This window comes from Giraffa tippelskirchi, chromosome 5, assembly GCF_054371585.1.
Source record: "Giraffa tippelskirchi isolate mGirTip1 chromosome 5, T2T-mGirTip1v1.2.pri, whole genome shotgun sequence".
Classification (NCBI taxonomy): Eukaryota; Metazoa; Chordata; class Mammalia; order Artiodactyla; family Giraffidae; genus Giraffa; species Giraffa tippelskirchi.
Window position 1 is genome coordinate 107,763,889 of NC_137279.1, and position 15,210 is coordinate 107,779,098.

Genomic DNA, 15,210 nt, shown 5'->3' on the forward strand with positions numbered 1-15,210 from the left:
AGGGAGATTTTTTTAACCCTAATTTTTTAAAATGCTGCAAAAGCAGAGAGTCCTATATTATAGGAGAATTTTACTTCTTTTCAGTATTGCAGGAATAGATACTATGCACATATATTATACACATACATCAAGAAATAATGTTGAAATATAATAATGTAAACAAATAATAAACACTGATTATTTGTAATAATTTTACCAAAAGATCGGTAGTTTCTGAACTATCCGAATTAACATCAAACTCAAAGGCCATTTTTCTCTTTTTACTATTACTTTCTTCAATGGGTACATTCTTGTTTCCTCTTTGCTGAATTTTTAGTTTTGTTGGTGTTTTCACAGTATATGCCTATCCAAAAGAAAAAAATATATATTATCCCATCAAATAAAACATATATTACTAACAAAGGCAGGTTGAGTCTTTAATCAATAATAACTCTCCATTATTATTGGCGTGTGTATGAAGTAGAAATTTTGGATAAGAATTTAATTCAGAAGTTTTTAATAAAGTAATGGGGGAGAGGGAGGGAAGGAGAAAGGAAGGATGGGAGAGACACTCTACTTCAGTAGCCGACAACCTTAAGAGAAACTTTAACTTTTCGAACAATGATTAAGATCAAAGAACTGAGAGCTTTTACTACTACATAAAAATCCTGATTTCTAAGAAAGCAAGTTTGCTCATGTTTTGTTGATAAAGTAATTCCATTAGTCAACGTTTAGTATTCCATATTATCCTGTAATACGTAAGTTTTATAATTTTTAAAAATTGTCTTTAAAAAGTAAGGTCACTGATATCAGCAAGAATGGCAGAGTAAAACTACAAAAATTTGCTCTTCCACAAAGCAATAAAAATGCCAGTAAAAGTGGTCAAAATCAATTTGTTTTTAACTGTGAAAATTAACAAAAAGCTTGCCACAACCTAAAGCCATTTTTTTTCTTAATGGCTGAACCTCTGTAAGAAGAGCAAAATTAGCAGTGTCTGAACTTTTCCTCATCTCAACCCCTGCTCTCTTAAAAAGTACATTCCTGGTCCAGACTGGCAGCCAATGAACAGAGCAAAACATACTTGGGAGCTCTTTCAAAATTTTATGCTCAAAAAGTTGTTAATATTTGACCTGTCTAGTGATTCTCTAGACAATTTTATTTACAGGGCTGTATTTGATCCAACTTGGAGCTCATTCAGTTAAAGGGAAGAAAAAACAGGAAAAAAGCTTTCTCCTCGATGTGTATAGAGCTGTTGTTTTTTGTTATTCAGTTGCTAAGTCATGTCTGACTCTGCAATCCCATGGGCTGCAACATGCCAGGCTTCCCTGTCCTTCACTATCTCCTGGAGTTTGCTCAAACTCATGTCCATTGAACCAGTGATGCCATCCAACCATCTCATCCTCTGTCACCCCCCTTCTCCTCCTGCCCTCAATCTTTCTGGCATCAGGGTCTTTTCCAATGAGTCAGCTCTTTGCATCAAGTGGCCAAAGTATTGACGCTTTAACAGTTACAAACAAGCGTTTTAACTTCAGTCCCATCACTTCATGGCAAAGAAGGGGAAAAAGTTGAAGCAGTGACAGATTTTATTTTCTTGGGCTCCAAAAGCACTGCCGATGGTGACTGCAGGCATTAAATTAAAAGACACTTGCTCCTTAGAAGGAAAGCTATGACAAGCCTAGATAGCATATTAAAAAGCAGAGCCATCACTTTGCCAACAAAGGTCCATATAGTCAAAATTATGGTTTTTCCAGTAGTCATGTATGGATGTGGAACTGAACCATAGAGAAGGCTGAGCACCAAAGAACTGATGCTTTCGAACTGGAGAAGAATCTTGAGAGTTCCTTGGACTGCAAGGAGATCAAACCAGTTAATCTGAAAGAAAGTTCAGCTCAGTTCAGTTGCTCAGTCATGTCCGACTCTGCAACTCCATGAACTGCAGCACCCAGGCTTCCCTGTCCATCACCAACTCCCGGAGTTTGCTCAAACTCATGTCCTTTGAATCAGTGATGCTATCCAACCGTCTCATTCTTTGTTGTCCCCTTCTCCTCCTGCCCTCAATCTTTCCCAGCACCAGGGTCTTTTCCAATGAGTCCGTTCTTCACATCAGGTAGCCAAAGTATTGGAGCTTCAGCTTCAGCATCAGTCCTTCCAATGAATATTCAGGACTGATCTCCTTTAGGATGGACTGGTTGGGTCTCCTTGCAGTCCAAGGGACTCTCAAGAGCCTTCTCCAACACCACAGTTCAAAAGCATCAATTCTTCTGCTCTCAGCTTTGTTTATAGTCCAACTCTCACATCCATACATGACTACTGGAAAAAACCATAGCTTTGACTAGACGAACCTTTGCTGGCAAAATAATGTCTCTGCTTTTTAATATGCTGTCTAGGTTGGTCATAGCTTTTCTTCCAAGGAGCAAGCATCTTTTAATTTCATGGCTGCAGTCACCATCTGCAGTGATTTTGGAGCCCAAGAAAATAAAGTCTCCCACTGTTTCCACTGTCTCCCCATCTATTTGCCATGAAGGGATGGGACTGGATGCCATGATCTTAGTTTTCTGAATGTTGAGCTTTAAGCGAGCCTTTTCACTCTCCTCTTTCACTTTCATCAAGAGGCTCTTTAGTTCTTCTTTGCTTTCTGGCATTAGGGTGGTGTCCTCTGCATATCTGAGGTTACTGATATTTCTCCCAGAAATCTTGATTCCAGCTTGTGCTTCATCCAGCCTGGCATTTCGCATGATGTATTCTGCATATAAGTTAAATAATCAGGGTGACAATATACAGCCTTGACGTACTCCTTTCCCTATCTGGAAGGAGTCTGTTGTTCCATGTCCAGTTCTAACTGTTGCTCCTTGACCTGCATACAGATTTCTCAGGAGGCAGGTAAGGTGGTCTGGTATTCCCATCTCTTGAAGAATTTTCCACAGTTTGTTGTGATCCACACAAACGCTTTGGCAAAGTCAGTAAAGCAGAAATAGATGTTTTTCTGGAACTCTCTTGCTTTTTCAATGATCCAATGGATATTGGCAATTTGATCTCTGGTTCCTCTGCCTTTTCTAAATCCAGCTTGAACATCTGAAGAAAATCAACCCTGAATATTCACTGGAAGGATTGATGTTGAAGCTGAAGCTCCAATACTTTGGCCACCTGATGCAAAGATCCAACTCATTGGAAAAGACCCTGATGCTAGGAAGGATTGAGGGCAGGAGGAGAAGGGGGCACCAGAGGATGAGACAGTTGGATGCCATCACCAACTCAACGGACATGAGCTTGCACAAACTCCAGGATATAGTGAAGGACAGGGAAGTTTGATGTGCTGCAGACCATTGGGTTACAAAGAGTTGGACATGACTTAGCAACCTAACAACAATTCTTTAATAGAGATCATTTCATATTTTGAATAATAAAATAATAAATACAAGAAGATAATTTCATATAAAAGCCTTGCTATGTACTTTACTAATTTTCATAATTTCCATGAGGTGGATAATATTGTACATATAATTCAATATATATAATACAGGCTACAAGTGGGACTATTTTTGTCTAGAATTGTCAACTAAAGAGCAAAGTTGGGGGAAAAGTGCTAGTAACTTACACTCTAAAGAAAGCAATGTATAATTAAGGCCAGCTCCTTCTCTAAGGCTTATTAAAAGGTGGTAGAACAGGACTAACAATCACCAAATCTCTCTTATTCCCAGTTAATTTAAGCAAACTGGGAGGGAAAAGCAAAAAATTTTGGCTTAGTGGGTAAAGATACGTTGAAATACTCTTCCATCAACTCCCAAGGCAAGTAAGGATATAACTCTAAAAAGGAGTTTTCCTTTTTATAGTTGAGTAATTTTCCATCAAGGGGACATATGTATACCTATGGCTGATTCATGTTGATGTTTGGCAGAAACCATCACAATACTATAAAGTATTATTCTCTAGTTAATTTTTTTTTTTTAAAAAAGAAGCCTTATAATGACTAATGGTGCGTTCAAGAAAAGGAGACTGGCATCTCATTCCCTAGGTATATATAAACCTAGGAAGAAGACTTATTTATCTGTCTTTATGTCTACCTGAACAAGCAAAAAGAAATCAGAGTAAGACAGATGGCAGAGAGGAGGAGAGGGGGAGTCAGAAGTAGAGCATTATACACCACCATTTAGCATTGAAAGGTTGAAAGAATTCCCCATGGATTAAGTGGACATATTGAAGATAGCTAGATATGAGCCACCTTGCTAGTGGTACCTGCTTCACAAGGGCTGACTGCTAACTAAAAGACTCCAGCAACAAGATAATAAGGAGTAAACAAGCAAAGGGAGGTAACTGAGGTGATACTGGAAAATTCAAGTCAAAATTAGAGCTTGTCTATCAGGGACCTATGCACAGGTAAAAGCCAGAAAGTGATAAAATTTGCCCAAGATGTCATTAAGTTGTGTACAGTGATAGAATAAAACAATGAAACTATTTCACACTGGTGTAACAAATAACCAAAACTTTCAAGAAAAAGGTTTTTATACCTATGTGTGTGATACCAGATATATGGTATATGATACCAGAGACTTTTTTATTTTAAAAAAAATGACAACTTTCTTAGAAATTTTAGCAACAAACCTTTGGTAATGGTGTAGATAAAATATTTCTGGCAGATGTCCGCAGACAGTCTCTTTTATCTTTTGAAGATCTGCTCTGATCAGCTGATGGAAAGCTTCTAGATACATTTTGTGATAGAGATACTTTAGAATCACGTTTCCAATAACCAGTTTCAGGTGTTTCCAATAAAGATGTCTGTGTCTTCTATTGAACAACAAAAATGAATTAAGTCATCATTAAGTGTCATTTTAACTAAAGTGCGGCAACTAGTAAAAATAACACTGAAATAAACTAGAATTTACACTCAAGTGTAATATTGAGTAGAAAACTTTGAATAAATTACACTTATCTTCTTTATGATTTTATTTTTCTTATTTAAGATGAAAATGGTTTTTGCTCCCTTTGTCCTCACAATGCTGCTATAAAAATAAATAATAATTGCAACTCTCTATTTGACCAAAAGTTGGAAATTCTCCAAAGAAAATTCTCTAGTCCTGGTGGCAAAAAAAAAAAAAAATCTTAATTGGTGATTCATTCCAATAACCCGACAGCCCAAAGGCATCTCTTTCATGTTTTCATAAATCCTGTTTCATCTGTAAAAATATCAGCCCTTTTCTATTTACTAGTTTCATTCACCTCCAGAAAAAAAAAAGGGAGAGAGGAAAAATTACGAACGTAAAAACCTAGAGAAATTTTCAGGTCAAGATAAAGGAGCTGATTATGAGGCACAAACTACTATGTATAAAATAAATAAGGTACAAGGATATATTGTACAGAACAGAGAATATACTCAATATTTTATAATAACTACAAGTGGAGCATAACCTTTAAAAATTGTGAATCACTATGTTGTATACCTGAAACTTATATTTAATAATACTGTAAGTAAACTATACCTCAATTTAAAAATAAAATAAAAATTTTTTAAAGGGAGATAAAATGAGGTAATTTGCAGGTTTCTTGCCAAGTTCATAACACTTTTTCACACAAAAAATGAATTTTGGTATCATTTTTTCAGAGTTACATTTTACATACTCTTCCATAAATATTTCTATATCATAGCTGATAACACAATTTTGACTAAATAAAACTTTTTCTGCTCTCTGGACTTATCAGGAATCATCCTCAGAATCTCCCAGAGAAGGCAATGGCAACCCACTCTGGTACTCTTGCCTGGAAAATCCCATGGACGGAGGAGCCTGGTAGGCTACAGTCCACGGGGTCACTAAGAGTCGGACACGACGGAGCGACTTCACTTTCACTTTTCACACATTGGAGAAGGAAATGACAACCCACTCCAGTGTTCTTGCCTGGAGAATCCCAGGGACGGCGGAGCGTGGCAGGTTGCCATCTATGGGGCTGCATAGAGTCGGACACGACTAAAGCGACTTAGCAGCAGCGGCAGCAGAATCTCCAAAATTTAGCTGCTTTCATGGACAAATTTTCTTCATCCAAAAGGACTGAGAATGGCAACTACACCACCTTGTGGTCATATCCGGGAATCTAACATTTCCTTAGTAGCTTGGTAGCCAAAGAAAATGCACCAGCATTCTAGACTACAGAAATAACCCTCTTTGTAATACATCATGAAGATGTATGTACTCTCCTACAAGTTACATTCTTTTCTAACTATCACATTTCCAGTGATGCATATATACAGAACAGTCATACTTTTTTCTCTGTCATACTTTTTAAACAAATACTTATTTGGCATTTCCTACATGCCAAGCACTATTTCAAATGCTTCACAAATACGATCTCATTTAATCTTCATAACAACTTTTGGGAAAAGGTACTATTATTATCCTCTTATAGATGATAAGACTGAAGTATGAAGAAGTAACATACCCAAACTCAGAAATATTTGATTGATAAACCTAATGATTATTATATACATATATAATATATATAATATATAATATATATAATTATAATATTATACTAATTGTGATACTTGTGATACTTCAATACTGCAATAAAGCATAACACACAAAAGCCTATTTAAATCTTTTCATCTATCATTTTCTCATTATTTGCAATATGTACCTCCAGACCACCAGATAAAATATAGGGAATTAACTAATCTATTTGATAATGTATATAGAGAATAGATATATATTACTAGGATTATACAGGAATCAAAACAACTCTGCAAGAATATGTGATATATATTTTCACAATATGAACATTCTCTATATTTAGAAGTAAGTATTGGAGTTTAATCTATTATCTTCATCACACACTTTGCTTAGTCTGTATCTAAGTGAAGTCACTCAGCTGTGCCTGACTCTTTGCAACCCCATGGACTATAGCCTGCTGCTGCTGCTGCTGCTAAGTCGCTTCAGTCGTGTCCAACTCTGTGCGACCCCATAGACGGCAGTCCACCAGGCTCTCCCGTCCCTGGGATTCTCCAGGCAAGAATACTGGAGTGGGTTGCCATGCCCTCCTCCAGGTATCTTCCTGACACAGGGATTGAACCCGTATTTCTTGCCATTTCCTGCATTAGCAGGTGGGTTGTTTACCACTAGCGACACCTGGGAAGCCCTTCTTTGAACATAAACATAACAAAATTAAAGCACCATCTATACCTAACGACTGAACTGTTCTCAACAACTCTGTTATCTTCAGTTTACAGTCAGAGCAACTTCTGTGGAGACTCAGGAGACTACATCACTATGTATAAAGAATATTTAATCATTTTAACTAAAATTTGCAAGAACACTCTTCTGTAATAATCCTAAATTACCAAATATATTAGAAGCTGAATAGAACCTCCCTTTTTTATACTTGATGCTTCCTTTCACGTGCAGGGAACATTCCTCACCTCTTTCTGCTTCCTTAGGGGAAGAGCAATGGCTTAACAGGATTGCTGAATATGGAAGGATTAATTTTGGATATATAGTTCAGCCTCTTCCTTATTTCTCCCCTCGGGTAACAGAAGAAGCACATATTCTACTCTATGCCATGTATCTTAAAAGAGCAGGTCATTCAAGTGGGTAGACTTGTCCTAATCCAGCTCTATCTGTGACAAGAATAGATAAACTTGTTTAATTTGGGATTTCAGGATTAAGAAATCCTGTTTTCTTCAAACATAAGCCACATTGTCCAATATTATTTATCAATAATAAAGATGAAGGACTGATGTTGAAGCTGAAACTCCAATACTTTGGCCACCTGATGCGAAGAGCTGACTCATTTGAAAAGACCATGATGCTGGGAAAGATTGAAGGCAGGAGAAGGGGACGACAGAGGATGAAATGGTTGGACGGCATCACCGACTCAATGGACATGGGTTTGGGTGGACTCCGGGAGTTGGTGATGGTCAGGGAGGCCTAACGTGCTGCGGTTCATGGGGTTGCAAAGAGTTGGACACGACTGAGCAACTGAACTGAATTGAACTGGAAAAGATACTATTTTGATTTTCACCACCTTTCTCAACTGGTTCAGATTTAAGAAGCAAGATGTGATTTGTTTAGCTCTCTCAAAAAACTCAAAATTAGACATAATCTAAACATGAGCTTTAGAATTTTTAAATGAAATGGTTTCCCTCTAACATTGGAAGTTTCTCGAGAGAAACACAAATGTACCTAATTTAATACTATAATAAAAATTTTAAAAGATTAAAATCTTCTCTAAATTTCCAAATGACAGATGCTTTGAAATGTTTTAGTTAATGCTTTTAGATTAATAAAGAAACAATTTTGGAAATGAAATTGTGTGATATATATATATATTTTAATTTGGGGGGTATAGTTGATTTATAATGTTGTGTTAGTTTCAGGTGCATAGCAAAATGAATCTGTTATATGTATGCATATGCATATATCCAATCTTGTTTAGATTCTTTTCCCATATAGGCCATTACAGTAGAGGTCCCTGAGCTATATAGTAGGTCTTTATTAGTTATCTATTTTATATATAGTAGTGTGTATATATCATCAATTCCAATCTTCCAATTTATCCCTTCCCAACCCCTTGATCCCTGGTAATCATAAATTTAATTTCTATATCTGTAACTCTATTTTTGTTTTGTAGATAAGTTCATTTATAGCCTTTTTTCAGATTCCACATATAAGTGACCATATACATAGTTCTTTCTCTGACTTCATTCAGTATGACAATCTCTAGGTCCATTGCTGCAAGTGGTATTATTTTGTTCTTTTCTATGGCTGAGTACTATTCCATTTTATATTGGTACCACATCTTTTGTGTGATATATTTTTGATGTTATTTTTCAATTTATGATAAAAAATTTACTAAGTAGATGTTAGAAAACAAAATGGTTATAAATAAATTTATGAGAATTATATAAAACTCTTACCTTGTCTTTTTTTTCTTTGAGAGTAACTGTGTTTTCTTTCACCTCTCTTTTGAGTTTTTCCTATTAAAAATGAATATCAAGTACATACAATGTAGTCATTACTATTATAAAAATTACTGTTCCTATTATCAAATCTTTCCTAAGAAATACTAATAAAGAATCCTGCCTTCTAAATCTTAAAAAACAATGAAAAGAAAACAAATTATTTCCTTTCTACAGAAGTATGTTATTTGATTTTGATTATCTTTTTTAAAAAATTCTGATCTGTCTCTGGCATGTATCTGTGGACTCTTGAGTAAGTCCTTTAAAACACCAAATCTCAGCTTTTTCACTTGTAAAATGAAGTGCATGGATCACCTTATCCCTCATCCCTTAAAGTAAGGGATATACACAATTAACTAGCTATAAAGAGCTGCAAAGAGATCCAAAATATTATGAACCTTTAGAGGCAGAATACAGTTATTCTCTGTGTATTAAGAAAAGCAATTCAGTTGAACAGTTTATAATCAGTTTTCAACATGAGATGAACAGGGATGAGGAATAAAAAGAAAGTTACAAAAAAGGTACAAAACAGTTATAAATAATATATCATTTCTCTAGTACTCCAGGAAATAATATATTCTGTTGGAGATTAGTGTATGTGCATTCAGTAGGGGGAAAAAGGAAAAATTAACCCTGGCCTAGAAAAAATAATATGTACAATGCCTTTAATATGACAGTCATCCAGAAAACAGAATAGTTACAGCCTCAAGGAGCCTTAAGATGCTGCCCCAGAGAAGGCAATGGCACCCCACTCCAGTACTCTTGCCTGGAAAATCCCATGGACGGAGGAGCCTGGTAGGCTACAGTCCATGGGGTCACTAAGAGTCGGACATGACTGAGCGACTTCACTTTCACTTTTCCCGTTCATGCACTGGAGAGGGAAATGGCAACCCACTCCAGTATTCTTGCCTGGAGAATCCCAGGGATGGCGGAGCCTGGTGGGCTGCTGTCTATGGGGTCGCACAGAGTCGGACACGACTGAAGTGACTTAGCAGCAGCAGCAGCAGCAGCAAGGAGCCTTACAGGTGTCAGAGAAGGAAAAGTTTCAATACACATGCACAACTTTAGGCAAACTTGCCTTGGCTGCCCATGATGCCTATGCCAATATCTGCAATCACTGAACATCTTATGTACACCATGCTATCTCTCCTAAAATGTTGCTCCTAATCAGAGAATACACTTCACCATGAAAGAAGCTGGCAATAAGCTGATATAACAGTAGTTACTGTTCTTATTAGGTATCCTATCAACTGGCTATAGTTGATCTTCAGTTATCACAATTGACATCTACTCTGTGGGTATGAAATGCAGTCTTCTAGGATAAAGCATATCCTCTAAACTAGCTAAATTACACTGACTCTCAGAATACCCATCTCAGCTTCTAGAGGACAGAATGGAGAAAACACTTTCCCAAACTGCACTTTCTCTGACTCTGACTTCTGTGGGTCTGGAGATCTTAGTACAGTCCGTTCTAATACAACATGTGTTTCCAAGGTATGGATTAGCTCATACCCAAAGGTGTTTCTCTGGTAGTGTATAACTGATCATGAGTTCCCTAATCGAATGGGCAGTCCACTAAGGTCCCTATTTAATGAGTAACTAAAAAATGTCTGTAATATGGTCTGGCAAAGAAAGGATTGACTTGAGGCACAGGAGTAGAGTATGACAGCTTTGTGCTCACCTTTCAGACCTGAATAAATTTATGAACCTAGAACCCTCTAAATTAAAAGACAGACTTTGCAATAATATCAGAGATACATACTGAATCTTGGTAATTGGATATTCATTATCAGCTAACACCAACTCTTATAACCCATAATGTTACTATTTTTTCTCTCACTAGCCTGAGTGCAGGTGTTTTGGGGTCACTTGATAAATACATTTAATCTAAGTCCACCTCATGGTGAGCCCATGGAACCATAAACCTATTCTGTGATAATTTCTTTAGATCCTGAGTATACAGTTGAATAGATAAACTCAGTAAATGGCATAATCACCATATTAGTTCTGACTACACAGTGAGAATTTTTACATTTGGAAGGACCAACTGGAAGACTTTAAAACTCTCTTTCCATATCAAGAATATAGACAAATATATAAAATACCACATCTCACTAGGCAGAGAGTAAGGCACCATCAAGAGATGAAAGACACAGGAAAGGTGATTTAGCACAGTCTCACAAAGTCAATGTATTTTAAGTAGAAGCTAAGCTATCATCCAATAACAATTTCTTCATATCGATTGGTATGTAAAAGAGGTCAAAATCAGAATTGGCATATTGTGAAAGCGAAAGTGTTAGCCGCTCAGTCATATCTGACTCTTTGCAATCCCATGGACTATAGCACGCCAGGCTCCTCTGTCCACAGAATTCTCTAGGCAAGCACACAAGAGTGGGTTGCCATTTCCTACCCCAGGGGATCTTCCCAACCCAGGGATCGAACCTGGGTCTCTCGCATTTTAGGCAGATTCTTTACCATCTGAGCCACCAGGGAATATTGGCATATTGACTAAGATCAAAATTGAAAAGTAAGACAAAGTTTCATATAAAACATGAGTTCAACTTAAATACAGGAATTGTGTTTTTATCGGGCTTCCCTGGTGGCTCAGACAGGAATCTGCCTGCAATGCAGGAGACCACGATTTGATCCCTGGGTCGGGAAGATCCCCTGGAGAAGGGAATGGCTACCCACTCCAGTATTCTTGCCTGGAAAATCCCATGGACAGAGGAGCCTGGAGAGCTACAGTCCATGAGGTCACAAAGAGTCAGATTAATCTTGATAATGTAAAATAATAAAACATAAAAATTACATATATAAAAGAATAGGCAGTAGGAGAAAGTGTTCAATATATTGTTTAAAAATATAAAGGTAACCAGTAAAATGTCTCCGTTGCCTTCAAACTATGGTGCTGGAGAAAACTCCTGAAAGTCCTTGAAAGCAAGGAGATCAAACCCTTCAATCTTAAGGGAAATCAACCCTGAATACTCATTGGAAGGACTGATGCTGAAGCTGAAGCTCCAGTATTTTGGTCATCTGATGCGAAGAACTGATTCATTGGAAAAGACCCCGATGCTGGGAAAGATTGAGGGTAGAAGGAGAAGAAGGCATCAGAGGATGAGATGGCTGGATGGTATCACCGATGCAATGGACATGAACTTGGGCAAACTTCGGGAAATGGTGAGGGAGAGGGAAGCCTGGCATGCTGCAGTCCGTGGGGTCACAAAGAGTGGGACACAACTGGGTGACTGAACAACAACAACCAGTAAAATAATTAAAAAGACTATATACACCTCCCAAATCAACCAGTTCTCCAAAGAGGATATACAAATGGCCAACAAGCTTATGAAAAGATGCCCAACATCACTAATTATATGAGAAATGCAAATCAAAAGTACAATGAGCTAACACTTCACATTAGGATGACCACTATCAAAGTAATAGAAAATAAGTGTTGGCAAGGATGCAGAGAAATTGGAACCCTGGCACATTATTAGTAGGAATAGTACAGCTGCTATGGAAAACCGTATGGTGGTTCCTCAAAAAATTAATATTAGAATTATCATATGATCCAAGAATCCCACTTTTGGGATATATGTCCAAAAGAATTCTAATCAGGATCTCCAAGAGATATCTGCATACCTCTCTTCATTAAAACATTAATGACAATAGCCAAGAGGTAAAAGCAGCCCAAATCTTCATCACAGATGAATGAATAAAGAATATGTGGTATATACATGCAATGGAATATTAGGCAGCCTTAAAAAAGTAATGAGAGAGAGAAAGAGAGACAGAGGGAGGAAGAGAGAGAGACAAAGAGAGAGGGAGGGGAGAGAGGGAAGGACAAGATGATTGTATGGCATCACCAACTCAATGGATGTGACTTTGAGCAAGCTCCATGAGATGGTGAAGGACAGGAAAGCCTGGCATGCTGCAGTCTATGAGGTTGCAAAAAGTCAGACACCACTGAACGACTGAACAAAAGAAGGAAATTTTGTCACATGCTACAACATGGGTGAATCTTAAAGACATTGTGCTAACTGAAGTAATCCAGTCACAGAAAGACAAACAATGAGTGGTAATTAAAATCATAGAAACAGAGAAGAAAGGTGGTTGGAAGGTAGTGTTTAACGGATTTAGACTTTCAGTTTCACGAGTTAAAAAGTTCTAGAGATCTACTGTACAACAACATCTATATGCTTAAAACTACTAATCTATACACTTAAAATGTGTTAAGATGGATGGTAAGTGTAATGATACATATTTTTACCATGAATTTAAAAACAAAACTACAAACAGTCTATCTTATAAATATAAAGGTATTAAATAAAAATATTAGCAAACAGAATGTAGCATCACATTAAAAATACTTCATGACCAACTGGAGTTCATTCTAGAAATGCAAGAATAAGTTTAAAATATATATCATATCAATAAATACTATCAGGAAAACTAAGCTGTTAAAGAGACTTCTCATATTAAAGACTCCACTAAGATTAATAAGAAATAGACAAAAACATATAAAACAACCAAGTATAAAAAGAAAGGATCACAACAGGAATATCAGGCAAAGCTGACTTCAAAGCAAAAAGGGCAAAGATAAAAGATAACAGTTTCCAAGGAGCAATTAATCAGTATAAACTTTTACACAATGAATAGTATTCATCAAAATACATAAAGTAAAATTGGTTGAAAACTCAAGAGGAAGAGAAACAAAACAGTAATAAATCCTTAATGCCTTCTTTCAGCTCACAATTAACCAAAAATTAAAAATACATAACAAAGTAGATGTCAAAAAAATAATTGCTGCAGTAGATCAAACTTCTTGCTAAGTGTGGAAGAGTGAATCCAGATTATAAAATCTTCCTCTCTCTAAACTAACAAAAAAACACAAAGGGAAAGAGGAAAGGAAAGTGGTTAAGAACTGGCAAAAATGAATTGGATGACAGAAACATGCCATATCAGGCCATAATCTTTCAATTTTAGTGAAGGTTCATCGAGAAAGACACGGTACTGTCTGATTTGTGCTGTGCTGATCAGAGTACTGGGCTGATTTGACTCAATGTGGCTCCTAACCTAATCATTACTTACATGGTATTAGTGAAAGTGAATACATATAATAATGAGAATAATTGTCACTAATATACCTGGATTTGATAAGAAGAGATCTGAGGGGATAAGTAGGCAGTTCAGGAAAAAGAAGCCTAGGAAATGGAGGAAAAATGACTAAATTTTATCACTTTAGTCTCTCTCATCTGGACAAAAAAGCACAACAACCATACCAATAAAGAACTAATTGTCCATGCCAATAAGTAAAACATAATAGAAATAAAGACAAAATGTAAAAAGGAAGAAAAGATTCCCCTGAAGGAGCAGAAAACAAAAAATAAGAGATTCATTGAAAAACCATGTGAATTTTGTCCTTATCCATGTGTCTGCCTGCCACCACCCTATAAGTAGGGTACACCAAATCATGATATTCTTGCCTTTTCCCTCATAAAATTTGGTGAGTGAGGAAATATAGCTTGGAAGAGAGACTGGAAAAATGGCAAAAATGAATAACCATAGCTTAACCTGTCAGAAAGACATGTGGGCTCCAAGGCTTCACACAGAGTTGATTAAAACATGTGAAGCCTAAGGACAAAACAATCACCAAAAAATAACCACAGAGCAATCTTTGATATGAATATAGATATAAAAAATCCTCGACAAAATACTAGCAAACCAAATCTCACACAATATAAAGAAGGTTATATGTCATGACAAACTAGGATTTCTCCTAAGAATTGAAGTTGAATTTAATCAAAATTATAGATTTTGAGCTACAATTGATACGATCAAGAAACTGAAAAGACAATTCAAAAAATGAGAGAAAATAATTAAAAATCTTATATCAGATAAGAGATTTGTATCTAGAATATATAAAGAACTCCTAAAACTCAATATTAAAAAATAAGTACCATTATATCTACTACTGTGGGCAAGAGTACCTTAGAAGAAATGGAATAGCCATCATAGTTAACAAAAGGGTCTGAACTGCAGTACTTGGACGCAATCTCAAAAATGACAGAATGATCTCTGTTCGTTTCCAAGGCAAACCATTCAATATCACAGTAATCCAAGTCTATGCCCTGACCAGTAATGCTGAAGAAGCTGAAATTGAATGGCTCTATGAAGACCTACAAGACCTTCGAGAACTAACACCCCAAAAAGATGTCCTTTTCATTATAGGGGACTGGAATGCAAAAGTAGGAAGTCAAGAAACACCTGGAGTAACAGGCAAATTTGGCCTT

General features: G+C 36.6%; 1 protein-coding gene across 6 annotated transcripts in view; it reads right to left on the reverse strand.

Moving 5' to 3' along the window:
• Nucleotides 1–15,210, reverse strand: part of SYCP1 (synaptonemal complex protein 1) — a 125,341-nt gene that overhangs the window by 4,382 nt on the left and 105,749 nt on the right. For all 6 annotated transcript variants that reach the window (XM_081493333.1, XM_081493332.1, XM_081493334.1 and 3 more), the window contains 3 exons: nucleotides 8,879–8,938; nucleotides 4,579–4,761; nucleotides 197–343 (listed from right to left, as the gene is read on the reverse strand). In XM_081493333.1, the coding sequence (XP_081349459.1) occupies nucleotides 197–343; nucleotides 4,579–4,761; nucleotides 8,879–8,938 (390 nt within the window). The remainder of the gene's footprint in view (nucleotides 1–196; nucleotides 344–4,578; nucleotides 4,762–8,878; nucleotides 8,939–15,210) is intronic.